The sequence below is a fragment of the Trachemys scripta genome, chromosome 18 (assembly GCF_013100865.1).
Source record: "Trachemys scripta elegans isolate TJP31775 chromosome 18, CAS_Tse_1.0, whole genome shotgun sequence".
In the NCBI taxonomy this organism is placed as follows: domain Eukaryota; kingdom Metazoa; phylum Chordata; order Testudines; family Emydidae; genus Trachemys; species Trachemys scripta.
The window spans coordinates 4406064-4432745 of record NC_048315.1 but is presented as its reverse complement, the minus strand read 5'-3'; the positions used below and the strand labels follow the sequence as shown (position 1 = coordinate 4432745).

Sequence of the window (26682 nt, the reverse complement as noted above, 5' to 3'; positions counted from 1 at the left end):
GTGCAGGTGGGGGTGCAGGGGCTGGGAGGGAGTTTGGGTGCAGGAGAGGGTTCTGACCTGGGGCAAGGGGTTGGGGTGCAGGAGGGGGTATGAGGTGCAGGCTCTGGCTGGGAGGCGTTCACCACAGGCAGTTCCTGGCCAGCGGCATAGCAGGACTCAGGCTGCCTGCCTGCCCGCCCACGCTCCGCACGGCTCCCAGAAGCTGCTGCGGCTGGCTGCTACTGGCACGTCTCTGCATGCCCCTTGGGGGGAGGAGGGCAGCAGGTCTCCATGCACTGCCCAGGACCGCAAGACCGCTCCCGCAGCTCCCGTTGGCTGGTTTCCAGCCAATGGGAGCTGTGAAGACAGTGCTGGGGGCGGGAACAGTGTGCGGAGCCGCCTCCCTGACCCCCCGCTAGGGGCGCGCAGAGACGTGCCAGCAGCAGCTGGCCGCTTCCGGGAGTGGCTTGGGGCCTCGGCATGCAGGCAGCCTGCCTGAGCACCCCACTGCGCTGCGGGACTTTTAGCGGCCCAGACTTGGAGATTGCGAGGGGGCAGAGGAGGCCAGACAGAAATGTTAGACGTGCCAGATCTGGCCTGCACTCCGTATTTTGCCCATCGCTGACCTAACTCCTTCCTAGCTCTGGGTCTGATAACTGAACAGGGCTGGCTGGCCCCAGGTACCCTGGCCCTTAGAGGGGTAGGCACCCCATGACAGTCCCTTCCAAGCAAGGTAAGCAATGGGGAGGAGCCACACAATGTGGGGCTAATATCGGGTATGTTTTAAACACCATGATGTGTCCATACCTTTGGCCTATCAAGCCATCACAGATTGTTTAACCGAGGCACATTATAATTCTTTTCCACATTTTACAGAACAGGCACTGAGACGTTAAATGACTTGTCCCAGGTTGCACAGTGAGCCTGTGTCAGAGCTGGGATTACAACTCAAGTCTCCCAGTTCCGATTCCCAGGCTCATGCTGTAAACACTAGACCACGTTGCCACCTTCTACTACTCGGCCTAACAGCACCACCGATCCACTCGTCTCCCCAAGAGGAAACAGACATTCAAAGCACAGTACCACCAAATAAATAGCACCATGAGGTCCCATAATCAGTGCCTCTCAGATCAGACTCAATTAGTTTACAATATATTTTTCCTAACTGTCCACCCCAGCAGCTTAGCTTAGCTTAGTCCTTTAGAGGACTCGTGTTAAAGAGCTTGTGACTGTCTTGCTAGCTAAGGAGTGGGTTTTCCAGACAGCAGCACCAAGCATGTTCTGCTGCAGGGGCTGCACTCTCTCTGTGATATCAGTAACAAGACCTTAATTGACTTCAAGTGGCTTTGGACTGGGCCCTAGCTGAACGCAGGGAAAAGATTAAAAACAAGGGGGAACTGACTATGCTAAAACAAGTTAAATTTAGCAAAACAATCAGAGGAAAGCGTTTGAACAGCAGCATTAATAATGATGAGATGGGGAAAATGATGAATAGGCTTTAATGGGAACAGAATAACGTCCTGTGTTGTTGTTGTTTTTAAACTCTGACTCCGTGTGGTGCCTTGGTTTGGAGTCGAGGCGGGTCCGAGGGCACAAAGGAAATCAGCGTTCCATTCAGAGCTCCATCCGGATTTCAGCACCTGTGGAAATTGCAGAGGGTGTTTGCCTTGGTGTTATTTACACCGCTGCTCCTTTAAAACAAGTCAGAGCCAGATGGGCTGGCTTAGCCACACTGCTCCGTAGTGCCACATGGGAGATGCAGGTTTGATCCCCCATGCTGGTTGCTCACAGACTGCTTTTCAGGGGAGCTGAGCCTGTAATCCTTGAGAGAACGCTGTGATTTGTTTACATGGGGTCACCCAGATGGTTGTTTATGTAGGGCCAGCAGTTTTGTCTGGCTCTTGTTCATTCTCTTTGGAAACATTTGCATTCTCGTGCCCTTTTTCAGGCAGGTTGTAGGCTTCGTACCCTACAGCTACCAACATGGACGCTTGACCCGTCCCTGTCTCTGTTTCTTTACTTGATTGTCATGTCAACGTCATCAGCAAATATAAAATTCCATGGGCCAAGTTCTCTGCTAGCTGTTGTGAGGTGATGTAGCTCCACTGATTTCAGTTTACACCAGCAAAGAATTTGGTCTCAAATTCTTTTAAAGAAGTCTATCCAGTGTCACCCCCAAGATCCTCCTTCTTCCCCACACTCCTGACTCTCTCACGCTAAGACGGAAAGTCTACTTCTCTCCGTACCTTGTGTGACAAGTACGAGGCTCCCACATGGAGACTTTTTCCCCACAACTGCTGCTAAGTCTCATGTACATCCGGCCTGGATGCCAGCATCTTTTACTCCTTCCTGATGCCACTGGGGCACGGTGAAGTGGGGGCTTGTGTGTAGTTCAGCTTGCCGAAACAGCAAGAACCGAGAGCAATTAGCGCAACGAAGTAATTGTGCATGCACATTGCACAACCACGCCCCCTTGGTACAGTTCTCTGCCTGGCCACTGAGCCTAAGAACTGGTCAGGTGCAACAGTAATTACAGCTTACTGTGCCCACAAAGGCATCCCAGTCACTAACATTGAAATGCAGCCACCTCTGGGGTGAAGGGGGGGATCTTGAATGAAAGGATCACACTCTGCAAGGTCCCCTCAGAAGGCCATACACACTGTTTGCCGAGTGCTCACTTCATCTCTCGTGGAAAGATGAAGGGCTGAGCCAGTGCTGCTGAAATCTGAACTCGTGTCTCCATAGAATTCCAGCTAACCTGATAGCCTCATCGATTTCAAAGCCACAAGTATCTTTACGACTGTCTAGACTGCAGAACACAAGCTAAAGAATTTCACACAGTGCATCAGTCTGCTGCATGCAACAGATGCAGCTACTGAATAAGCCACACACTCTCCTGGGGAGCCAGGATTACAACCCACCTTCTTCTGCTCCAAACACACACGTCTCTACCCCTTAAGCTAGAGAAGACTGCCACAGATTTGGCTCACTAGCCTGCCCCATCCCTGCCACACACCAGGTAACAATACGTCCCTGGCTGTTATTTTAAAGCAGAACCTGCACTGTACGATAACTAATACCTTTTCCCTTTCCAAGGATGTTCTGCCTCCCATGTTGGAGCCCTGAAAACCCTGCCCCAACCCCATTACCCTGATTTACATCCTCTGGAGGAGGAGGTGACCCACACTGCAGCTATAGGCACCGTTCCCTTGGGTAAATGAAGAGTGGAGATTACCATCAATACTGCTCCTGAATCTTCAGAGGGCTACAACACAGATGAGAGATTAGAAACAGAGAGAGATGGCTGCTGAGCTTGGAGAGAGGAATTCATTCCTGCTCTTAGTATTATACCTTTTGCCCTGAAGGAAGCAAACAGTGCGTGGCCCTGCCGTAGTGTCATTTGCTATTGCAGGTTTTAATGGCTCCAGATCCAGAATAATTAGCACTGCTGTGAATGCCACTCAGGGCGGTGGTTGTTCTTAATAGGACAGAGGCAGGTGCACTGTGGGCAGCAGTGTCCATTGCCTCAAGGTGAAATGTGCCGCTCTTGGGCTTCAACATGCACCTGCTGCCAGGGATCTTTGCAAACACCACGAGGCTCCAAGCAAACAGAGCTCCAATAAATAATTTTCAGTCAGGAGGAGTCTGGCATTTCCCCACATGAGAGACAAGCAACCTATTAAGACGGACTTGAAATTCTGCCGAGCCGCTCTGTTAAGAGAACCAAACTACTGTTTTCCATCTTGGTAAGATGGAAAGGATGCTCTGCACCAGAGACCATGCCTTGAAATATCCCTGTCCATGCACTGACTGTCCATGTATGTAGGATCAGATCTGTTCCCACATACATATACTGGAAATAACTCCACAGTAGGCTGAAATAACTGCTCCACACACCTGCTGTAATTTTCATCATTCTTGGCATAAACAGAATGCACATTTGTATATTAACCCCTCTGGCCAAATGATCCACCAATGGGCACTATTCTCGCATCCTGCTGGGCCGCAATTTAAAACTAAACATGAAAAAGATATAAATATTTTTGGGATTAAATAAATAAATAAAAACATAATATATTTTAAACAAATCAACATTCGCCTGCAATACTTGCAACCAAGATACTGCAGCACCAGTAAAGTGCATAAGAACTTGAAAGTAAAGCTGACAGGAAACCAAAGTGACAATGACTGGCCCAGTTTCATGGTCCCAGATGAGTGGAATGCAAAAAACAGCAAACAAACAGCATGACTGGTGAAAAGCAAATTGGATTTTTAAATGCCTTTCTCTTCGGATGATCTGATGGATTGTCACTAACCGAGAGCTGGACATTTGTCCTTTACAATACGTATAGAATATTCAGTAATTGGCTTAATCTGCTGCAGGGGAAGTTTAAATTAGATATTAGGAAAAAAGCTTTTTGACTCTAAGGATAGACGCACTGGAACAGGCTTCCAAGGGAGGTTGTGGAATCCCCATTATTGGAGGCTTTTAAGAACAGGTTATACATTTGTCGGGAATGGTCCAGGTTTACTTGGTCTTGCCTCAGGGCAGAGGCTGGAATAGGTGACAGTCCCTTCCAGCCCTACATTTCTAGGATTCTATGGTTATCCTAAGATGTCCCTTTAAAACAGTCCTTCAGAGCACTCAGAACCATCTCTCCTACTCCAGCCAAATGAAGCCCTGGATTCTAGCACTTTCACTCATCCCCTAACAATATTTTCCAAAGTACAGCAGAGCCTGCCAGCAGTCCCTCAAGTTCAATAAAGTTTCTTTCAGGTCACAAGTTCAAAGGGACATGAACTCACCAGCAGGCACGTCTTCTGTTTGTGCATTGCACACGCACATCTACCCTTTCAAACTCCACCCTCTGATCTAACACCACACCCGATCAACAAATTGAATTGCACAGCTGTTTCCCAGGTAACAGCACCCTCAACATCACATAATGGAAAGCATCGAAACCAACACGCAAAGCATTTTAAATAAAATTACAAGATTCAGTGACTGGAAGATGAAGTTAGACAAGTTCAGGCTAGAAATGAGGCACACATTATCAAGTGAGGGTAATTAACCATTGGAGAGCAATTAAATTAGGGAGGTGGTGGATTCTCCATCACTTGAAGTCTTTAAACCAAGATCAGATGTCTTTCTAAAAGACTAGCCTCGTCTGGGCTAGTTTGCATTGGAAAATGGAAGCTATGTCTCTCAGTTTGCTGCTGGGGTTCCTGTTTACCATGGAGGATTCAGCTAATTATAGACACCCTCAATTGCAGAATAATTAGTGTGCTTCCAACCCCACTTTTATTCCAGAATAGAGTATCCGTGCAGGGAGTTTGTCTGGAATTGTTACTGCAGAATAGCCCTAAATCAGTATAACGTACACCAGAGAGCTTGAAGAAGATGCAAGTTAAAGCAGGATGAGGGCTAAATTACATCACCTTGCACACTATTTCTGAATTCGGCCCATAGAGTCTAGTTATAATCTAGAGAATTTAACTTCCCCATATCATACATTGCCTCACTGCCAACTACAGGTGGCTGCATTTCAGGAGCAGGTAAGTGATCTCTGCATATAGTTTGTAATGCATGTTGGGATCCTGGAGATGAGGAGTTATAGAAACATAAGATCATTATTATTCAGATGCCAGAAAACGGTGGGCTCCATCCAAGTCTTGCACAGCCCTCCAAGCTGTGGCTATAATTAGTTGAATCCTCCATGACAAACTGGCATTCCAGCAGCAGATTGAGAGACACAGCTCCCATTTTCCAATGCCAACTATCCCAGCTGCTAAAGCCAAGTCAGCCGAACTTGACAAGTTTTCAGTTCACCTTAGGTGTTAAAGAAATCTCCCAGAACTGGAGTTTGCTTATTTCCATGTGTTTGCTGAGAAGGCCCCTTAATCATTCATTTGCTGAGATCCCTGAATTCTGATTGTCCTGAGCTCAGCTAGAATAGTTTAATCTCATGAAGGGAACTTTTAGCCTGATGGCTTCTGTGATCTAAAAAACAAATTATAGGCTTGGTTTGAAACCTGATTTTGGCCAGGAAATGAACAAACCAATCATCCTCCTAGAACGACTCTTCGCCCTCAGGTGCTGCCGAGCACAGAAATCCTAGTTCCAGCAAGGCAAACAAAACATAAACCAAAACACTGAAGCAGATGCTCATATGTTTCTGCATTTCTTTTAATAAACAAGTGAAGCGCGCTGAGAACTGCAGCCTATCTCCTTGGTGGAAGAATCTGGCCTCCTCTTTATCATGACTAATGAGATCGGCACTTACTGCAGAGTGGGGACTGAAACTTTTGTTTGTAACCATTCAGCACTACTGTTCCATAAAGTTTGTCAGCAGACAAGTTGCAGTCTACATCCTATAGCCCCTTTGCACCATTCAGTTAGTTCTAAGAGGAGGCAGCATGACCTCACGGACAGAGCACTGGACTGGGAATCAGAGACTTGGGTTCTATTCTGCTCTGCCGCTGGTCTGTTGGGAGACCTTGGGCAAGTCACTTCACCTCTCAGTTTCCCCATCTGTAAAATAGGGCTAATAATACTAGCCTCTTTTATAAAGGGCTCTGAGAGCTACAGATGAAAAGCTGGGTGAAGACGAGAGATAGATATTATCACATTACTAATGTGCTTGGCCTTAAAAGTCAAACTCTTATGTGAAAAGCAACAGAGGGTTCTGTGGCACCTTTAAGACTAAAACAGAAGACTTCTGTTAGAAAGCTTCTGTTAGTCTTAAAGGTGCCACAGGACCCTCTGTTGCTTTTTACAGATTCAGACTAACACGGCTACCCCTCTGAAACTCTTATGTGGTGATTGATAATGGGATAGGGAACCTTTTACCTCAAGGCTGGTCAGAGGTCTCAGCAGTTTCTGGCAGGCAGCTGTCCATATTGGCATCTTTGTTACAGGTCAAACTGGCCTGCAGATCATCCTCAGACTCCAAACCTTTTAGGGCCTGATCTAGCTCTTGCTGGAGTCACTGGGAGTCTTTCCATTGACTTTAAGATTCCCCCATTGTTAACAATGACCATGTCAAAGCACAGGTGACAATCTAAAAACAGCCTTTGCTCTAGAAATGTTATCATTCAGATTGAACAGCTGTTAGAGGCCTCAGCTGAGAGCTGCATCCGGTTGGGATGCCCAGAGACCCAAGAGCTTACAGTCTACACAGACAAGCCAGGCTAAGAGTGGGAGAGGAAACAGCAGCACAGAGAGCTGAAGTGACATGCCCCAGGATGCAGCAGGTGAGTGGTGGAGCTGGGAATAGAACCCAGGTCTCCTCTCTGCCAACCCAATTTGCCACCCACTGGGCTACACTAGTTCTCTGCCTTCTGTGAGAGTCATTCATCCTGACAGATCCAGCTCCCCTGTTCCACCAATGTATTTAAGCATTCACAAGATACCGGTCACCTTATTAGCACCAGCTGTCTGTGTGTTCCTTCCCCATCCATACCCAATTTCACTAGCTGGGCTTCCCTGATATCAGGTGCTGAATCAGTTGTTTCCTCTGGGGTTCCCACAGCCCTTCCCACTCATTGCAAAGAACTCCTTTACCCAGCTACTCAAAGTCAAAGGTCTGGAGCAGTCCACACAGCCAGCCCCACTTACCAGAACTCTCATGTATACGGGATCCTCTTTGTTGGTGGGGTGGGGGGGAGACCCACCACAGAGAAGTCCCTGGAAGGTTAATTAAAGATAGTTATCCCGTTTCACTGGCTGTGGCTATAGGTCTGTCTGGTGACATCCAGTTGTATTTGTTTCGGGCTCTTAACAGAGGAGCGCAAATGCATTATCATCTTGTCTCACATGTCAAGACACAAAGAGCTAGTATACCCACAGGAAATTACTGAATTTTATATGCCTGACGCCAAAACATGTTGGTATAATTAATTTAAAGAATCCTCCATGAAGCATGTGTTTAGTCTTTGGATGGCTATTTTCCCCTTTTTACTGGGGTTTCTATGATGGTAACATCGCACAAAGGCTGGAATAACACAGCAGTCTTCATCTACAGAGAGGCTCAGACTGGAGCACAGCCCCCACATTTTGGGAGTGCAGAGGGGTAAGAGTCAAACTCCTCTCCCTAGGTCAGAACTTGACGCTAAGGATCCAGACCCTCCCCCCGGGATGCAGACCATTCCCATGAAAGGGTATGAGTGTGCAGCTCTAAAAGGTGCACATGAGAAGGACTCTGTGAAAGACCCCTTAATGCCTCCACCCTCAGCTTGTCTACACTACCGCACGGGGTCGATCTAAGATACGCAATTTCAGCTGCGCGTCTTCACTGCGGTAAGTCAACAGCTGACGCTCTCCCGTCGACTCCACTTGCGCTTCTCGTTCTGGTGGAGTACCGGAGTAGACGGGAGAGCACCTATACTAGACATGATAAATCAACCCCCTGCTGCCCACCAATCCGGCAGGTAATGTAGACAAGCCCTGAGAAAAGGACTTTATAATGGACAGGATTACAGTTCTTGTAATTATATGTTTACTTGCAGTATATTATTCAGCCACTAGAGGTCTCTGTGTGTTGTACAGAGTTCCAACCAGGGTGTGGTCCCTGGTAAACAAAGGAGAAAAAGCTGGAACTCAAGCTATGTGGGTATCTGTTTGTTTGTGTCTGTAGCTGTTTCCTTTAACAAATACCTGCTGTTTCAGAAAACATGTGGATTCCATATATCATGACATGGTGCCAGAAGTAAACTTGTGAAAGACTGAGTGTTCTTGACTACAAACAAGATGCCTAAATTTGTTGAGCTGGAGTGTCTAAACTTTACCAGACCCGCAGAATGGCCAGAATGGAAGCAGCATGACACATGCTTTCAGGTGACCATCAAGCTCAGAAGAGAGAAAGGTGGCTTCCAGGTGAGCTCTCTCATTTATACATTGTGTAGAGAAGCTGAGTACGTTTTCAGCACTTATGTGCTTGAGGAGCAAACACAGCTGAGGGACTGAGAGACAGTCCTTAAGAAGTCTGGTGGTTGCTTTGTTGGCTGAAACATACCGTCATCCAGGAAAGGACTTGTTTTCACCAGTGCTGTATAGAGCCCGGAGAATCAGTCAAAGCATTTGTTAGAAGTCTAGTAGGAGTTAGAGGAAGACTGGGAATTTGAGGCCAGTAAAACTGAGCACATTTGGGACAAAATCATAGCTGGCATTTCTGATAAGGACTCAGAAGATGCCATCAAATTTAGATCTCATACGAGAGAACGCAATTGAGATGCCTCTGCACTCAAACTATTCAAAGCCAAGAGACGACAAATGCACTTGAGGGAGTCACTTATAAATATTCCCAACCCAGCAATGGGAGCAGATGATGCAAACGTTCACAGCCAAAATACCTACACCACAGACAAGCAGCAGGCAATGCACAACATGCACTCAACCTCAGTACTTCCACCCCTTTTTTTCAAGTCACCTTTAAGTGATGGGCCTTCATATATCAGGACCTGCAGCAGGATTCCTCTATTTCCTGAGGACAGAATTAGAGTCCAAAGCCTATCAACTCTAATGGAAAGACTCCCAACGGCTATGTAGGCTTTGAATGGGGCCGTTAGTGAAGCTAAGCAGAATTCTTGCTTGCTTTATTATTTTTTCCCCGATTCTTACCAAGCTTCACATTTGAGATGAAAACTAGGATGGTGCTTTTAATTTGAAAAGCAAGTTTCTCAAAGATGAAAGGACAGCAATTAGACCAGAAACACTCCTTACTAGACACATTTTTAAAAGTTCTGGGCTATTCCTGGCACTGACCTTTAAACATACAGACCACAAATAAAAAAATTAAAATAAAATAAAACAGGCCTCCGTAAGGAATTATAAAACTGTCACTTACAAATCTCAAGACAATAGCCAGGATACATTATTACATTATAATTCTGCTCCTATGATAAAATAACCATTAGGAGACCTGAACTCATTAGCAGGTTTTGACCCTTTTTCCATCTATGAACTATGAAAGATTGATGGGAAGGTGCTAGCCAGGTTTGGCATTTAAAAGGGAGATAAATCTGATGTGTACAGGAACATGGTCTCTTTTATTGACGGTCCTTGGACGTTAGGATTAATTCAACAGGCCACACAATTATTACAGAGTGGAATAAAATGCTGATGGAGCTCAGAACCTGGCCTTGAGATACCTCTCATCTGTTTTGGAACCGACCAGCCAATGAGGTGTCAGGGAGCGGCAGTGTATATGGCTATTATTGGCAAAGTCCAGAGAAACTGTTTATTGCTGGCATTTCCTATCAGCACGCTGAGTGACTGAGAGGCTGAGGCGGGCGGCTTCTATTTATACCCTCTGAATGAACAGGCAAATGCAACGATAAATCTCTATTTGTCTCCCAAGCTATTAGGGCCTCAGTTTATGAGGGATGACAGAATGCATGGGCGCTTTCAAACAGCTTGCACTGGGTCAACAGGTCAGAAGGGTGCAAGGGCACTAGAATAGTGCCAGAGTCAATTCAAGCTAGAGATTGCCACAGAATTGAGATCTGTATCTTGAGCATCCCAAGGGAAAGGGGCAACAGTTCTGACCCACCTCAGTCTAGACATTCAACAGGCCCTCTACTGTCCTGGGACCAAAATGCCTCCCTTGCCATATAAATCAGGTTCCCTCTTGCTGTACAATGCCAAAGAAGAGCTCAGTGCAGCACAAAAGCTTGTCTCTTTCACCAACAGAAGTTGGTCCAATAAAAGATATTACCTCACCCACCACCTTGTGTCTCCAATACCCTGGGACCAATACAGCGACAACAACAAGGCAAACAAAACGTTTTACACGTCAACTGGCAGCACTGTGGTTCAACCTTCTCTAGGATAAACAGCAGCTAACCAGGCACCACATCGGGCAGAACTGATCGGCTAACCCTGGCCATCCAGCTGGACACGGATAGGCATCATACTGGGTATCTCATTACCAGAGAGACAAGGGAGTTCAGAGAAGAGCAAATGAAACAATTAAAGGGCTACAGGGCTTGACTGCTTAGGAAAGATGGAAAGAACTTGCACAGGTGTAACTTGGCTTAAGCAGCAACCAGCAGGAGGATATTAGAACCATCTCAGACTATCTGCAGGGTGTCCATGACACAAAGGAAGAATTATTTAGCCCAGTGCAAGGTGCTGACATTAGAAGCAATGGGAAGCTATTCAGCAAAGGTGAAACATTCCTGACGGTGATCTAGTCCGCTGTGGAATAGTTCCCTGGTGGGATGCAGAAGCAGCCCTATTGTTTGGGTGACTGGACCAAACTTTAGCAAAGCAACTGTAAGGAACAGTCTTGCTCCAACTAATGGGGAAGGAATTTATCACTTGAGAGGGGCTCCCTCCCATTCCTACGAAGCTTCACATTTCAGGGACTAATGACTATTGGGGGAAAAGCCCACAAGGTTGTGTGGTGGAGAGAAGGGAGGTGTGTACCAAAAAATGCTATAGAACTAATTACAAGGGAGCCTGTAAACTTTAAGTCCCTACACTTATCAGCATTACTGCTCCCAAGATAATCTGCTCATGGATTTTGTGCCAGGCAGATCACAGGAGCCATGAAAAGACTGCCAGGGGATTGGCTGGATTAGCTCGCCCTCAGAGAAAGCACAGGTTCAGTAACCTTCTTCAGAAGCTGGGTTTTTTTAAATGCACTATAAAAGATGGGTCCCTGTTCTGCTGCTGCTTTAATTCCTCCCTGCATTGGAACTAATTTTTAAGGCCTCGAAAAGCAACAAGTAAAGCTGTGTATTTAGAGCCCCATCCAAAATGTCAGTGCATGACTCCTCAGAAGGAATGGAGATAATTTACTGCAATTTCAGCCAAGTAATACCGAAGATCTCTTCAGCAGGTAGAGGCTCAGGCGCTCTTACCTCTGTTTGTAATCTAATTACAGCAAGTCAAGGGCTTTTGGGGGGTGAGATAATGCTACATTCTGAATCAACTGCACGCTGCGAGCTGACATGTAGGTGCATTAGTATATCCGTTGCACACCCACAGATTTTTTTTTACAGCTGCGAAGCCTGATTCGCCTCAGCTTGCATTGGTGTAAATCAGGAATAAATCCATGGAAGTTAATGGAGTTACAATGTGTAATCCAGCCCAGCATTACTAGTGATGACTGAAGACCTGACTCCTCTCTCCACAGCAGCTGTGATTACAGTCAGAACAGTAACACCCTAGACATCTATAGCGCTTCTCATCCAGACAGGAACCAGACTGAAGTATAAAGGGAGATCTCTCCAGCCTAACAGTGACCGCTGCGCTGCACGGTCTCACGTTACTCGCTGCGGGTCAGTGGTGGGTAAGGGAGTGAGAACACAGTTTGCATATGACACTGCAACTAACACGTCTGCCTTGGTGAAGAGTGTCAGAGGACTTCTGGGGACAGATCCTGCAAGGTGCTGAGTGTGCCCACAACACCTCTACACCTTGATGACCATAAGCAGTCAGGGCCTTAAGGTGGGACTCATCATTGGTCTATCTGCTCCTGTTGAAGTCAATGTGAGATTTAGCATTGACTCCAAAGGGGGGAAGAGTTAGGCTGAAACGGAGTGCTTTTGAAAATCCTGCCCTTCAGACTATCCAAGAGCCCCACTAGCACTATCCTAGGGAATGGGTTCCGCATGGATTCAGAGGACAAGACCCTCCACTGGATTACCAACCTCCCCTTGCTGCAACACCTGGGCTTTCCATGCAGGTCTCCCATCCCTGGATTGCCCCTGGTTTACCCCACTGAGCTAGTGAGCTCTGGTAAGGTCAGAGCCCAAGGCGAGCTGGCTGCAGGCTCTTGGGTACAGGAAGAAACATTTCAATTCAGGCAGCGCATGCCTTCAAGCAAACAGGAGAGAGCAGCATTTACCACATAAGGCAGGGTCCTTTCCTGCCTGTGGGAACGGATTCTACTCCTTTCAGCCAGGAAGGACGTTTTGCTGTTGTCTTCAGTGGAATCAGGAGTGAGAAAGGAACAAAACTCTTCAAGCTTCCACCTGTTCCCCTGTCTCAGAAGATTTTTTAGTTTGCTTGTTTATTTTCCCAAAAAACACTTAAGCCTACAGGCTTAATGCCTATTTCTCCATTTTCCAGAGGTTACGGACCAGGATAATGTCAAACCTCTGATGGGCTCCTGCCCACTGAGCCCGTTCTTTGTGTGGCCAGATGATGGAGTGCTCATAGGTCTTCTATCTTCTCAAACTAGGAGTGTACACTTATCTGCTCAGAACAGTTCAGAGATGCAATTATGTTTTACAGCACTAAATGGTCCCTGATGTCATGAGCAATTACACTTTCTGCAATTTCAATTTAGAAATGGCCTTCAAATCTCTCTCTCTCTCTCTCTTTTTAATGAAATTCAGCATTGCAATTAACAACCAAAAAAATTGCCTTTAGTGTTAAATATAAAGATGAAAAACTTAGCAGGCACTTGGGCTTTGGAATATCTGAGCGATGAATGAGCAGATCAGTCATGGAGCAGCTGGTAAGAGGAGGTCCCTGCACACATGTAATGTGACTCACCAACACGTGCTGCTGCTAAGGGGCCAGAGGAGATGCTCGCCACCGTGCACAAGGGTCACCTCTTCTCAGCATTAAGAGACACTCTGAGAAGAGATGCTTTTGAAGCCCTGCCTTCCATGGCGTTTTACTGCCGAGCAACAAGAGAATAACTGCAAAGGAGAGGAAATTATCCTGCAGAGATGTAGGGAGGAGGAAATCTTTGATAGCTACAAGCTGATACAAACCAAACCAAGTGACTGGTCTGCCAGGAGCTGCCGTGGGAATTCAGTCTCTACAAGCCAAATGAGAGTTGAGGGCACTCAGCATCTGGCAGCCCATAGGGCCTGTTCCTGCAGCGCCCTCAACTCCCATTAACTCCAGCTCTCTGCAGGGTCATCAGGCAGACGCAATCACAACTGTGACTCTCCTTCCTATGTTCACATTTTGCTTTTCAGTACTGGACCTATGTGGCATTTGGAAGACCATGTCCTTGGGAAGTATCTTGCTGGCAGCACAGTAGTGGTCTCAGTGTACACAGATGCAATTTAATAGCTATTTTTGGTGGACTAATAAAATATAGCACTATGTTAATGATCACCCATGGCATCGCTGCAGGCGTGCTTAACGAAGATGCAGTGCCCAGGGGCACGTGCAAAAAGCTGAGAAGGGGGAAAGGGGGAAGCTGCATTGCCTAGGCCTGCCTGGAAGCTTCCTGAAGTTGGCGAGAATCTTCTATTGACTCCAGTAGGCTTTGGCTCATGGCCAATGGGAGTCAAATCCATGGCTTGGGAGATGATTATCTCCAGTCAGCAAGTTTGATTAAATCCCTTCTGATCCATGGCTGCCTATGTTGCTACTAGCAATTGCCTTGGAAAGGAGCTTGTCTGAGCATTGGTCTCCTGCACAGCCTGCACTGAAGGAGAGGAGATAAAAAGGTTAACAAATGGCACCCTGCAGGGGGTGGGAAGAGCCAGTCCATGCAAAATTAGGCCTATTACTAAGGTGCTGCCACATGGCCCATTCATTAGCCTGAACTGCTGGAGGCTACTGGCCATATGGTTCTTTTCTGCGGCAGGCCTGCGCTCAGACCTTTGCAGCAGCCAGGAGGAGGAAGATGGACACCTGGACAGACATGAGCAGTGTGTGCAGACTGCCCCCGGAGATCCTACCTGAGTCTCCCCTCCTGGGGTCTCAGGAGGAGGATTTGGAATTGGGGAGACAGGACACAAGCTAGATTGCTCCCCCACCCCTGCCGCTTTGTGGAGGCAGATAGGATCAGACTTCCCCACACTCCAGCCTTAGCTAGAGTGACAAATCGGGATAAGGGGTGGGGGGTAATTGGCACCCATATAAGACAAAGTCCCAAATATCAGGATTGTCCCTATAAAATCGGGACATCTGGTAACCCTAGCCTTAAGCTCACACAGCAGATGTGCTGGGGCAAATTCAACCCTGGTGTAAGTGGAGGCAACTCCCACTGTCTTACATGGTAATAGCACCTGGTTTCTCTGGGGGCTGAGTTTGGCTCACAGATTGTAAACCAGCTGGGGACAGAAGATGTAGCTGGTACGTAGAAAGGAAGAATGGTCTAGTGGTTAAAGCACTAGCCTATGACTTAGGAGACCCAAGTTCAAGTCCTTGCCCATCACAAACTTCCTGAGCGACCTTTGGCAAGGGTATGCCTACACTATAGCGTAGCAGCCAGCTACGGCGCTCTAGCATAGATGCTGCCTACGTCAATGGAAGGGGTTTTTCTCCTCTGAAAGGGAGTAACTAGGTTGACAGAAGAATTCTTCCATCAACCTAGCTGCATCTACAGTGCAGTTTAGGTTGACTTAACTACATCACACAGGGCGTAACAATTTTCCACAGCCCTAAGTGATATAACTAGGTGGACCTAAGTTTTAGGTGTGGACCAGGCTCAAGTTTCTCTCTGCCTCAGTTCCCTTCTATACACTGGAGATAATAGTACTGCCCTACCTCACGGGGCGTTGAGAGGAAAAATGCATTAAAGATTGCGAGGTGCTCAGACACAAAGATAATGGGGGCCAAATAAGCACCTCAGACAGATGGGAATTCCAGCCTGGTCCCAGCATAACAGTTCTCTACCAGGAAAGAGTCTGATTAGCTTAGCCAAAATCCGTTCACCTCTGAGCTGTTTTGTTGAACACTTCTCACAGTAGCTATAGTGCCAACAAATGTCACCTGAAAACTGCAGCAAGAATGCCTCAGAAAGGAATGATGGCCTACACCCAAAGAAAAGCTCTCAGCCCACAGGCTACTAGAGCTCTTGGTGAACTACTTGTGCACAGATCACCTCCCCAACACTGAAATGCAGCCACCACTTGGTGTGGAACATGGCAGCTTTCCCACAATATGCAGCAACACTGCACTATGTCTCAGGATAAGTAATAAAGAAGAATAGTTTATCCCATATAACTGCCTTTCAATCAGTAAAATATCTCAAGCGAAACTGCACGGGGACTTCCTCCAGGTCTGATTGGTTGGTTACTCAAGCTGGAATCTGGCCAGCCCACTAACTTTAACACCTCTCTACTTGAAAAAAGGGTCAGAAGCTCTTTAATGCACTTAGATCTTGGATTTAACGTCTCACTTGTGCATATAAAACACCTCCTTGACTTTATGGGCTGCTGGCAAGTTGGACTTGATACAGTGTCAATAAAATTACTATAATATTACCCAGACACCTGTTGAAATCAATGGCAATTTGTGTAGTAAAAATATTCTTTTTGCATAATCTGGATTGCAAAAACAAATGAAAGGTTATTAATAGCAGCAGCAACATATGCTAAGGAGCTGCTTTGCGGATGTAAATATCCTGATCATTTCCAAACTGTGTTTTCTCCCCCTTGCTTATTCCCAGCATCTTTACTAGCAACTCTGTGTTGTCTGCTAACATTGACATGTCATCTGTAAATTCTGCATCCCTTGGTACTTTTGTTCTTATCACCACCTTTAAACAGCTGGTAGTGAATATCTTCATTATGACTTTGGCTGCTTAATGATTTTCTTCACCCAAAATAAGTGTCTTCCTAAGAAACCTCTCAGTGAATCACTTGTAGCAGATGTCACAAGATGCAATACATCAGGATAGGCCTGCGATCTGAGCTAGAAATAACATTTCCTACAGCTGATATTTATAACACTATCACGGCTGTGCTGCGCGGAAGCAGAATTCTTCTGCAGGGCCTTGCAGGTCAGCTTCCTGTCGGAGGAGTTTGGGTATATTCTAAATGTAATTTCCTTCGATTACACATACACACCCACCATGAGACAGAGGGAGGCACAAGCAGCATCAGCAGTCTCCTCTTCCAGAAATCTCAACCCATCCGCCAATGCCCATGTTCCCAAGAAACTACCTCATCCCAAGAACTGCCTTCAAAGATAAAGTACTGAGCAAACTCGGTGGTATCTGCCACAGCTTGTCTCTGGCAAAGACCAGCGTATCACGAACTACCACCACCACAGCACTTCTCCAAAAACTAAAAGCTCACTCACACACTTTGAAAAAGAATGATTAAACTATGTGTAACAGTGCCCTCCGGTGACTCCTGCCTTAACAATACGGAGAGTCACAGCGTTCCTATAATGCCTACCTATATTGCACTCATATGGCACTTTTCATCAGAGGATCCCAAAGCACTTTACTAAGGTAGCTAGGTATTATCATCCTTGTTTTACAGGTGGGGAACTGCAGCAGACAGAGGATAAGGGACTTGCCCAAATTCACGGACAGTCAGTGATGGTGTCACAAACAGAACCCAGTTTCCCTGGCTCCCAGCCCTATGCCCCAAACACTACGCCATGCTGCTAAGATTGGCTTACTTTATGTGTAAACAAAGATATCATTAGTATTTGACAGACCGTCTGGGAATAACCAATTACTCTGGACTAGCGAGCTGATTGTGCAGCAAAAGGAAACATGAGCAACAGCTGTAACAGTGTGAATGCAGCCCTGAAAGATGATCTGGCATAATTTCCCTAAGAACAGCAAATACTATAGCAATAATTAATAATAACTGACCATCAAATCCATGCACATGCACTCTTTGCAGTGTATTATAAAGGAAACACAGTTTTTCCATCTGTTTTGCTGTCTATACTTCTGTTGGTGCCAGACACCATGATAATGGGTGCAATACACAGACTTGTTTCACTGGAAGGTTGCAGGCTACTGGGAAGTAGATGAGAGAACTATGATGTTCCAATAAATCTATAGTGCGTTCCTTCCCGACTATCAAAAAGACATTTTGCTACAGTTACTTCTGAGCTGATAAAATGCACCAAACTGTGATTTTTTGGGTGTTTGCCTTTTTTTCTCCCCTCCAGTCACTACCCCCTAACTCTTTCTTCTCCTCAATTTGCATAAGTGCTTTGACACCTCATTAGCAGCTCAATTATGAACAATGAAAACCCTCTGATGAAAACAAACTCAATGGAACAAAGGGTTGTACTTCTCAAAGTCTCAGGCAAATTTTGAATCATGCATAGCACGCAACCTGAGTACAGGAATAAAAATCCGGCATGTTCCATTGACACTGATACCCCACAGTGAGAGGTGGACACAGCACCCCCTAAACATGCACAAGCTCATCTGGGAAGCATCATTATCTCTACAAAACAGTATAGGCACAGGGAGGTGGAGTGACTTATCCAAGGTCACAGGGAAGCTCAGAGCAGCGATGAAACCAAAGAATCTTGCTTGACTCCTAGTTCAGGGCTCCCTTCCACCCCCAGGTTGACAGACAATATAAGGGCCACTGATGACAATCAGCATTTGCACTTGAGGCTTAAAGCCCACTTCTTGACAATGTTAGGCTGTTGGTGTGCTGAGCATGCTGACCAATGTTGTCCCAATATTTTCCTTTCCTCCCCGTTTGTTTCCATCTCTTGTCTTATACTTAGATTGTAAGCTGTCTGGGGCAGAGACCGTCTTTGTGTTCTGTGTTTGTACAGCCCCTTGCATTGCAAAATGGGGTCCTGGTCCATGACTGGGGCTCCTACAGGCTATAATAATGCAATTAATAATAAATAATAATAATTCTGTGGCCCTCAGAGTATAATTGTCTAGTGCTGTTCCTCCCTCCAGCAGGTCTGGTGTGCCACCAACTACCCCACTGGGAGAGATTTCTCCTTTGGCCTTAACTTTCTAGCTTCATCCCTTTGATCCATCAGAGACTTTATTTCTGTCACAGTTCCTTCACTGGCTTCTCCTGCCTTTGCATCAACTTTTCTCTGCAGTCAGAGCACAGGGCAAGGGGGCAGGAGACATGGTCTGGGCTTTACTGTTCCCTTCTCTGTTTCTCAGCATCCCCGTCTGTAGGCCAGGGATCATGCCCACTTGCCCGTCAGTGGTTTGAGAGGCTTCTTTCACCACTGTTCGCAAAGCGCTTGGTGATCCAGGGATAACAGATATTGCAGAAGGACCATGAGTCATTATTTAGTATTATAAAGGACCTTGCAAGTTCCCCCCGCCCCAACCAGCATCTCCAGTCGTGTATGTGATGGTAAGGGCTGGCTCCACACTACTCCCATCTCTCCTGGAGCCACCCTGACATCTCCCCCTCATTACCCGCTCCACTGGTTCCCTCCAGTCCTGCTCACTCACTGCAGCTCTTGCAGATGGCGTCCAACAGGCTGATTATCACCTCTCCCTCGCTGGTCTGTGGGGACTGGAGTTGTTTTCCTCAGCTCCTCCGAAATCTTCCACAACTCCCCGAAGAGCTGCTGTAACCAGGCCAGTTCTATTCCCCTTCACTGCAATCTGTCTGCTCCCTCCTCTAGGGGCTCTCTCGCTGGTCTGTTCCTGCAGGGCAAGACTTCCCTGAGTGACTGTCAGGGCAGAGCCCAGGCTGAGCCTTCAGCCCCTCTCTCCTGGTGAAGAAGACCCAGTGCAGCAGATCCCGGCCTGCATGCACCATCTCCGGCAGCTGGAAATTCCAATCCCAGTGGGTTACTCTCTGCCCCCTAAGCCTTGTGTCTGCATCACTCCCTCGAAGGAATCCTCATTCCTCTTTGCTCCTTATGGTTTTGATTTAGCAAAGCACCAGAATTAAACAGTAACACACTGTTCTGCTCTTAAAAACAATGATGCAGACAGCGGGTTTTCTCCCTGCATTCTCTAAGCCGTTGGAGATTTAGAAGGATGTCTAAGAAGGAGACGAGATGTAGACATTTTTAAGAGAGTAACTGAAGGCTTCTGCCTCCTGGGCTGAAACCCTGGTGGAGTCCTCGGTCTTTCTTCCCTTCTTACTCAGGCAAAAAATTCCCCCAATCCCCTCAGTAAGAGAGTGCCTTAGGCTGCACTCCTCTGGAAGGAGGGGAGTTGCTTGCTACAGAAGCAGACAGTTTGAAGAGGTGTCTAGGAGATAGAAGGTTAGAGTAGATTACTGATGGCGTTTTAAAATGAGATTGGACTGAGGGTTGGAACCTCCACCGTAAGGAGCAAACCCACACTGTCCAGAGAATGGACCAGATGGGACCTAGCAGATCCTTCTAGAATGTCTCTTTCTATGATCATATTGGAGACATTCCTATATTGGTGGCAAGGTTGGGGGTCAGGCCAGAAGGCTGAACAGGTCTGTTCCATTTCTCTCTTCTCTCTGAACTGGCCACCTCCTGCCTCCTCCAATCCCCCTGATGTTACCTCTGGAACTATTGGGGGGCAGGGCTGGGAAACACCCCAGTGTCAAAGGGAAATGGTCAAACTGAGGAGCAAAACAGAAAGGTGGTGATGAAATAACATCAGGCTAGAGAAGTTAATCAAGTTAACCAGTACAAGGCTGCCTGATAATCCCAAAGGGTCAAACAGAAGGGAGTACTACCCGCTAAAGGGTGAGTACATTTCATTATTCCCATTTTACAGGTAGGGAAACTGAGGCACAGATTGGTGAAGTGACTTGCCTAAGCTCACACAGTGAATCACTGGCCAAGCCAAGAATTGGACCCACATCACCTGACCAGGCATTACCACAGCATCATCCTTCCCCTCCAGGCTGTGCCAATACCCACTGTTGGTCCCCATCGAAGGCTGAGTGCTGTTACCCATCATTGGGAGTGTCTCCTTGGAGCTAGGTGAGACGTGCAGCCATAGGGAGAGCTCTGTGAATCCTCTCTGTGGGAGATAATGTCTAGTAATAGACGTTTCCCTGAGTTCCTGCAGGGCAAGACTTGCATTTCAACAAGAGAGACTGAGTGCAAGATGTGATCAGCAGCCTGTATCTACCTGATGCATCACTAGCATTGCTGTGTCATGGTCAGCAAGGAATCTCACAAGCCAGGAGGGAAGCTTTTGATACTGAGGCCCATGTGGGGCAGTGACCTCGCTCCGTTGAGCTGAGCGGACGATTCCTGACATCTCTTCACTCAAATCATCCAGGGCTTGGCGAGATGCTGTCTCAGTGGTAATGTTATTTCCCTGGAAAAGCCTGTAGAAAGTCCAGTTAGCTGGGAAGGGTTCTGACCTTTGCAACCCCAGAAAGTCCCTGTATTGTATCTTGCACAGACACCCTGCTCACAGCACTTACTGCTCCAGGAGTAAAGGCACCAATACTTCTAAATCATCACTGTTATTTGTATGCCAAGACATTTATCTAGGTGTACAGGGGCATTCCAGATTCATGCATCAGTCAGTGAAGATGTGAGGTTAAGGCACTGGACTTAGACTCAGGAGCTGTGTGTCCAAATCCCAGCTCTGACACTGACTTCCTGTGGGACCTTGGGCCAGTCCCTCAACCTCACCGTGCCTCAGTTTCCAAACCCTAAAATAGAGATAATAATCCTTCCTTCACCTGTCTTTTCTATTTACATTGTAAACTTTGAGGGGGAGGGGCTGTTCCTTACTATGCGTATATAGAGTGCCTACCACAATGGAGCCCCAAACTTGGTTGGGACAGTTAGGTGCTGCTGTCGTACAAATAATTACCAAGCATTAACTGCTCTGTCGCAAGCAGGAAGAGCTTATTAGTTCTTGCATCTTTACTAGTGGAAAAATAACCACATCTGGCAAACCAGCATCAGCAGTTTTGCTGCCACCTGTTATACTGTAAGAAACATATTTTTAACTTTAGCTGCAACAAGACAAACACCAGCTGGCCCACTGGAAACCAGTTTAATTGATTCCATGGTGTCAGTGAGAAGGACCAGGATGCGCTTAGTCCTTCCAAATGACTACTTAGTGGGGGTGGGAAGTAGGTTTTAGAGCCCAAAGTCTAACACCCTGAAATCCTAGCGGCTGATCTCCCAGTAGCCAAGGAAAGAGATGCAGAGCCCTTAGCACTTTGCTCCTGCCCCCACCACTAAATGCTCCAATTTCTATTGTCAGGATGAACAAAGATGATCTGATAATTAGAGCAGCAAATAACCCAAATACGGCTAAAGTTGTTATTAACAGTTTGGCTGGGAGTTCAGCTGAATATTGCCCTTTCGTCACTTGCAGACCGGAATGGCTCAGCAAGACAGCTCCCAAGCAGAGGGCATGTGCCACCAAACCCAGGTTACAGGCCATGAAGACAGAAAAGAGTAGTTTGGGGTTCACACAGGCTCAGAGCCACCAAAGCCCAAATTCTGCCACTTTGCCAGCAGTTTGGATCTCTGGATTCATACCAGGCAGATTCTGATCTCAGAAGTGGCTGTACAATTTCCAGGGTGAGTGCAGTGACTTCAGGGGAGTTACTCCAGGCTGATCAGGGTCTGGCTCACCTGTCCGCAGCCTGAGTTTACCCAGCTACAGGCAGGGAAGCATAGAAGCAACAATAGAGGGCTATGACATTTCTCCAAGAGAAGACCACACCCTTCTCAACGCGGGACCCTAAAAAGCATCTGCAGCTCCCTGGGGGTCCCCCTTTCCTGGAAGTGAGGCTCGGCTCAGCCCAGCCGGGCAATATCGGCTCTTAACCAGTCTCCTTCCCGCATCATCTCCTTGTTTCAAACTTTGGGCCTGATCCTGAAACTCCCACGGGCTTCAACACTTGACAGGATCGGGCCCCTCTTCATTCATTACAGGGAGCTGCTGATCAACGCCGCCGAACCGCCACGGCTCTAAGAGCGGGTGGGAAGGACCTTGTGGGCGGGGAGGGGTTAAATCTAGCCGCAAACACCCGCCTGGAACAAGGGAAACACTTAGCATGCTCAACCCGTCCCCCTACGGCTCCCGCTCCGTCTGCACGAGGGGGGTTGGCCGGAGACTTGCTGGGCAGCGGCCCCTGGGGAACCGAGAGCCCCGGTCCGCGAGCCTGGAGAGCCCCAAACCCCCCCGCGAGCGGAGCCGCGAAGCCCCCGCCCCGACCGGGCAGAGCCGCGGCAACTGGTGGCTCTTCGCAGCCGGGGACGAGGGCGCCGGCGGCGCGGTCCCTGCCGGGGGCTCTCCAGGCGAGCTTCGAGCCCCGGGCCCGGCCGGCCGGGGAGCGCCGCCGGCGGGCTCGGAGACCCGGGACTTGGCAACTTACTGCAGTCGTCGGACTCGTAGCCCTCGGCGTCCGCCGCCTCCTCCTCGGCCGGGCGCGGGGCCGGCTGCTCGGCGGGGCCGCTGGCGCCGTACGCCCCGAAGAGCCGGTCCACGTCCTCGTCCTCGTCGCGGGGCGGCTCGGCGGGGCTGAGGGGCGGGCGGCTCGGCGGGGCGGCGGGGCGGCTGGCGGCGGCGGGCAGGCCGCGCGGGAAGCGGGGGAAGTAGTCGGAGATCTGCTTGATGGGCTTGATGGGGCCGGGGCAGACGTCGATGGCCATGTGCTCCTGGATGCTGATGGTCGCTCTCTCCCCCTTGCGGAGTGTCATGCAGGCGGCTGCGGGCGGGACGCGCCCCCCGGCGAGCGGCGGCGGCTGAGGAGAGGCGGCCGGGCGGGCTCCCGGGGGCAGCTCAGGCGGGCGCTCTCGCCCCTGCCAGCCTCGCCGCGCACCGCCGCTGCCGCCGGCCGCCCTGGCAGACAGTGCCCGCGCCGCCCGCGCGCGCGGGGGAGAGGGAGCCGGCTCCGAGGCGGGGGGGGGGGGGGGCGCGCGGGTGATGTCACCGGCTCGCCGCCAAGCGCTGCACCGGAATGCGGGCCGGGGCAGGTGTGCAGCTCGCGCCCAGGCGGGGCCGCCTCCTACCCCTAAATTCCCCCCCCCCCCGGGGCACGGCACGCGGCAGCCTCGGCCCCGGCCCCCCTGCCCAAGGGCAGCCACGCGCCAGCGCCGGGAACGCCCCTTCCCGCGCCCAGGCTGGAGCAGTCCTGCCTCGCCTTCCCCTGCAGCCGGGGGTAGGGGGGCTGAGCCGGCGCTGCGAAGACGCAGGGAGACTTCAGCCCAGTGGGGACGCAGCCCCCTGGCCCGTGCTAAGCGGCGCCCGGGGGCCGCGTTCGCCCTGCGCGCGCCTGGCTCGGCAGCGGGGGGACGGTCGCCTGGAGCCCCGCTCTGGGCAGCGCCCCGCAGCACGGGGCAAGCAGGAAACCAGGTTTCCTTACAGAGAAACCACCGATCAGCCCAAGGAAGCTGAGACAGAGAAGCCCTGGTTTTCCCAAAGCCCCAGGTGGAGCGGGGTCCAGGCTGGCCTGTCCTGGGCTGGGCTCACTATCGGCCTTCTGGCTCCTATACACACCTTCTTCAGACCAGCTTTGCGGGGTAAGTGCCCTGGAAACCTCGTGAAACGACTCGACCTTTTTGCCTAATTTGCCCCATTGCCAAACTTTTGGCATAAGACATAAGAGAGATACAGTTCCATTTCCCCTGCGGATGGTGGAGACCTTTCGCTTTCAGGCAGCGGTGGAGAAGCGTTCAGGAGTGTCCTGGAGGCACAGGGCAAACACCACACCCACAAAGCCTAACTGACCTGCTACAAGTTTGAGCCTCTTCCACTCCTGAAACAGCCAAACCTGCCTTTGTTCCCACCTAGCTAATGCTTTGGGGATGATATCAGAACTTCCTCGCCTTACCCCCATCGCCTGCTCTCTGGGGGGTTCCCTCTTCGAGGCTGTTCTGGCCTGCAGCACGGAGATGGTTTGTGGTTTTAGAGTAAAGAAATTAATGCTCCCCTTTGGTCCCTACCCTAACTGTAACACAGCCTGGGCTGCAACTGCTGTTTCCACACTGCTAGGAGACTCAGAATATTTTCATTCCCAGTTGGCCACGGTCCACATGGAAGCCTCAGATACATACTATGTGTTTAAGGGATTTAGGCTGAGACCCCCTATGGCTGGGGGGCCAGACTGACAAGGTCACACTACAGGAACATTACAAACAGCAGGAAGGGGATTTGCTTCTTGGCTTGGTTCTGACAGTATGTATTCATTTCTCCAGCACCCATTTCTGGGGGCTGCATGTGAGCTGCTTTTGGACTTCAGACAGAATTAGTCCTGAGGTCCAGAAATGCAGCTATTCTCTCATTCATTATGTATATAAAGCCCAAATAATCATTATTTGTATTACTAATGCCCCCTTATTCTTAGTGCTTTCTCACAGAGCTTACCTTCCAAATAGACAAGAAAGGGAAGATTTTACAAATGGGAAACAGACACACAGAGCTGAATGACTGGCCCAACCTGACACACCAAGTCTCTGGCTTAACCTTAACCAGGAGGCCATCCTATATCTCCATGTAACCTACAGTAGCAAATTTATGATTCTTGGAAGTCTAACCCACTTAGGGTGACCAGATGTCCCATTTTTATAGGGACAGTCCCATTTTTGGGGACTTTTTCTTATATAGGCGCCTGTTACCCCCCACCCCCTGTCCCGTTTTTCCACAGTTGCTATCTGGTCACCCTGAACCCACTTGGCAAAGCCAGGATCAGGGGCCAAATGGGAGACTCCCAAGCTCCCAGGACCAGCAGCAGAGGAGGTGTTCAAAAACTCTGAGGAGGTTGTCAGCATTAAGCCCTAAGGCGTGATAGGACTGTCACTACCCACCACGATTGGAAGGGTGTGAACAAGCACCATGGCCAGGATGGGGTTCTACAAAGAGGGTGGAAGTAGGAGTAGGATTGAATTAAGAAAAGGGAAGTTGAGGTTAACTATTCCCAGCTCTACTACGTTATGGGATTGTCTCCCAGAGGGAAGGGGTGGGAGCCCTGTGCTGGGGGCCTTTCGAACTGGGCTGGACAAAGTATTAGAAAAAATCTCTTGCTGGAAACTGCCTAGATAACCTAATAGCTCTGTTGGCTGTGGGACTGATCCAAAGCCTGTTGAAGTCAATGTGCTTAGGATCAGACCTTACGACCTGCAAACCAAAGCACAGGATTATTTACAATAAACTCTTCCTACCAACCAACTCATCCCCTAGCATTTTGCTCCCTCGCCCCCCTTACATGGGCTGGGATGTCCAGGCCACAGTATACAGGATTATACTAGAGTACTGTCTGTACTCCACCAGATTTGCCATGTGTTTCTTTGAGTGTGGATTAGGCTGGCTACGTAATCAGGTAGCAGACCTGACCTACACACGTGCTCACAAGCCAACAATACAGTAGGTAGAGACACAAAAATAGTGAGAGGTATTAATTGGGCCAGGAGACAAAAGCAAGCTTGGGGATACAGAGCCAGTTTCCAGGTAAAGCTTTTAATTCCCACCGTCTGTCTAATGCCTGGAAAGTAACATTATTTGACCCCTGGCTCCAGCAGCATGATTCACTGCTACCGTACTGCACGGACCCTCCTTCTTTACTGAGAGGGGTGAATGTTCCCTTCCTAATGAAAGGGTGGAAGATACGTGATCATTTAAATATTACAGAGCGGGCTTCAGCAGCCTGACAACTCTTCAGTAAAAGGAAGAGACTCTCAGCACCGACACTCCCTGCTGCTATTGCATTGAGAGCGATCCCATCCTGGGAAGAGCAGGGGAGGGGGACCTTTATCCCTTTGAGAAGGTGAAATTGATCACAGCAAAATTGGCATCAAAGCTGTAACCCGATGATGGAGAAGTAAGTATATCAACCCTAACATACAGCTGTCTCCCTGAGTGGTGTATATTGTTGGCAATTACAGCACCAGCTCAGTACACACGGACTTGCAGGTCAGCAACTTGTGTCGCTCCTCAGAGTGACACTAAGCAAAAGCAAGGTTCACCAGATCAAGGCATTGATTGATGTGCTGCTATCCAAAGCAAAGAGGTCCTCTAGTAAGCAGAGGACTGGGAGTCAGTCATCTCTCCAACTTTGGCACCGATTCAGGACAGCAATTCAGCACATGCTTAACTTTAAAGTGAAGTGTTCTCCTGAATGGTGATGGAT

General features: G+C 48.7%; 1 protein-coding gene across 1 annotated transcript in view; it reads right to left on the bottom strand.

Annotated features, from left to right (window-relative positions):
• DOC2B (double C2 domain beta) overlaps positions 1-23303 on the bottom strand; it is a 147822-nt gene extending 124519 nt beyond the window's left edge. The window contains exon 1 of the mRNA XM_034752836.1: positions 22933-23303. Within this exon, the coding sequence (XP_034608727.1) occupies positions 22933-23257 (325 nt within the window). The 5' untranslated portion in view covers positions 23258-23303. The remainder of the gene's footprint in view (positions 1-22932) is intronic.
• Between the last annotated feature and the right edge of the window lie 3379 nt (positions 23304-26682).